This window comes from Tupaia chinensis, unplaced genomic scaffold, assembly GCF_000334495.1.
Source record: "Tupaia chinensis unplaced genomic scaffold, TupChi_1.0 Scaffold000247_1, whole genome shotgun sequence".
In the NCBI taxonomy this organism is placed as follows: Eukaryota; Metazoa; Chordata; class Mammalia; order Scandentia; family Tupaiidae; genus Tupaia; species Tupaia belangeri.
In genome coordinates this window covers 4090965-4092611 of record NW_006159725.1, presented here as the reverse complement: position 1 = coordinate 4092611, position 1647 = coordinate 4090965, and the positions used below count along the sequence as shown (strand labels likewise).

At 53.9% G+C, this 1647-nt stretch overlaps 1 protein-coding gene across 15 annotated transcripts in view; it reads right to left on the bottom strand.

The window, feature by feature from the left end:
• Positions 1-240: 240 nt before the first annotated feature.
• The window catches only part of GRAMD1B (GRAM domain containing 1B), a 252750-nt gene continuing 251343 nt past the window's right edge, over positions 241-1647 (bottom strand). For 14 of the 15 annotated variants that reach the window (XM_006148813.3, XM_006148812.3, XM_027771990.1 and 11 more), the window contains one exon: positions 615-780. In XM_006148813.3, the coding sequence (XP_006148875.3) occupies positions 691-780 (90 nt within the window). In that variant the 3' untranslated portion in view covers positions 615-690. Of the gene's footprint in view, positions 572-614; positions 781-1647 lie in introns of those variants that run through there. The other variant, XM_014587922.2, reaches the window with a different exon arrangement.

Sequence of the window (1647 nt, the reverse complement as noted above, 5' to 3'; positions counted from 1 at the left end):
TTAGTGGGTCCCTGCCCTGCCCTGCACAGGTCAGGGGAAGGCGCAGGGAACTTGAGGAAAATGCCGCTGAGGATGCCAGTCCCCAGGAGCCCGTGGCTCTGAAGCCCACCCCCGTGAACGCAGCTCTCCTGACTCGGCGCTGGTCCTTACCGCGTGGACAGCCCTAGGGGGACAGTCAGGCTGGGCTCCTGCCCTTCGATGCTTCCCTGTTCCCACGAGAACGCCTGGGGAAGCGACGGGAAGGGAAGAAGAGATTCTCTTTTATTTTGGAAGAAATCAAAGGGGATTCGGGAATGAAGCACCTTAAGCAATGCCCCCTTGAGACCTCGTGTCGACACCCTAGGGTCTTCGCAGGCATGACTTTGGCTCAGCATTTCCCTTCTAAGAGCCAAGAGTGGCCAGCAAGGAAAGGGGTGGGGTCAGAGGGTGGGAGGAGGGATGGGGCGGTCGGTGCTGAGAGCTGCTGCCTGCCCTCCTCGCCCCTCCACCGCAGGAAAACGCTCTGGCCGGCACAGGGGCGGGAGGTCCCGCTCCTTCTCCCTGGTACGTAGGCATGATCTCTTTTTAAAATCTGTATATAATATATATATATATTTATATCTGCATATATATATATTTATATTTATATATTTATATGGTCTATGTACACGTATTGCACAGGCCTCTTGCAGCCGCCCCGTTCCTGCCTTGTCAATGGTAGCGGTTCCTCTTCTCTTCACTTTCGGACGTGTAGTCGCGGGACCTGATGCCATTCTGAAGATTGATGAGCGAGTCCTTCATCTGTAAGACAGGGAAACCCACCCCAGGCGCGGGTCGGTGCCCTCAGCAGGCCTCTCCCTGCCACAGCGCCAGCCATACTGCAGGGACAGATGCTGACCACAGTCAGAGCCCACGGGAGCCAGCTCCTGACACCCATGTGGTTCCCAGGGACAGTCTTGGGCTGAAGGGGACACCCACCCCAGCACTGTGGCTTGCTGTGGCCCTTGTACCACTGACGTCAGAGTCCTCTCTAAGCACTACCCTGCTATAAGGAGCCATCTCTGCCTTTTACGTCACCCACGCAGTGTAACCCGGCTCCCCACTCGTCCCCAATACACCGTGTGTCCATCTGCGTCCATTCCTTATTTCCCTAGCCTGGAAATTTTTTTGCTCTTGCCTATGCATTTGTTTGTTTATTAGATTTTTGCCATAGGGTTTGTGCATTCACCAGAGAGAGACAGAGCGAGGGAAAGTGTGGGACTTCCACACGGCCAGCCGTGGTTCTAGTCCTGGACCTGGTGGCTTGCGATTCATGCACATACATGAAATTCATTTGTGTGTGCATGCCCCAAATCCCAAGAGGAAAATGGAGGAGAAGGGATTGGGTGTGGTCATCCCCTAAGGGAGTTCTCATTCTCTGTCTCTCTGGCAAATGCACTCACCCTATAGCAAAAAAAAAAAAACTCTCAAGAAAAAATAAAAGAGTAAATATTTCCAAGGAAGGAAGAAGTCCCTCCTCCTCCCTCCCAGGGAAATGAAGCTAATGATCGGTTTTGCCCAGGATGACTCTTGAATAGCTGAACCGGGGTTTCTGGAGGAATGCTGGCAACTGCACGGCCAGGAGGTTATGCAGACATCCCCCCCCACCCCCCACTCCCCCACCCCACT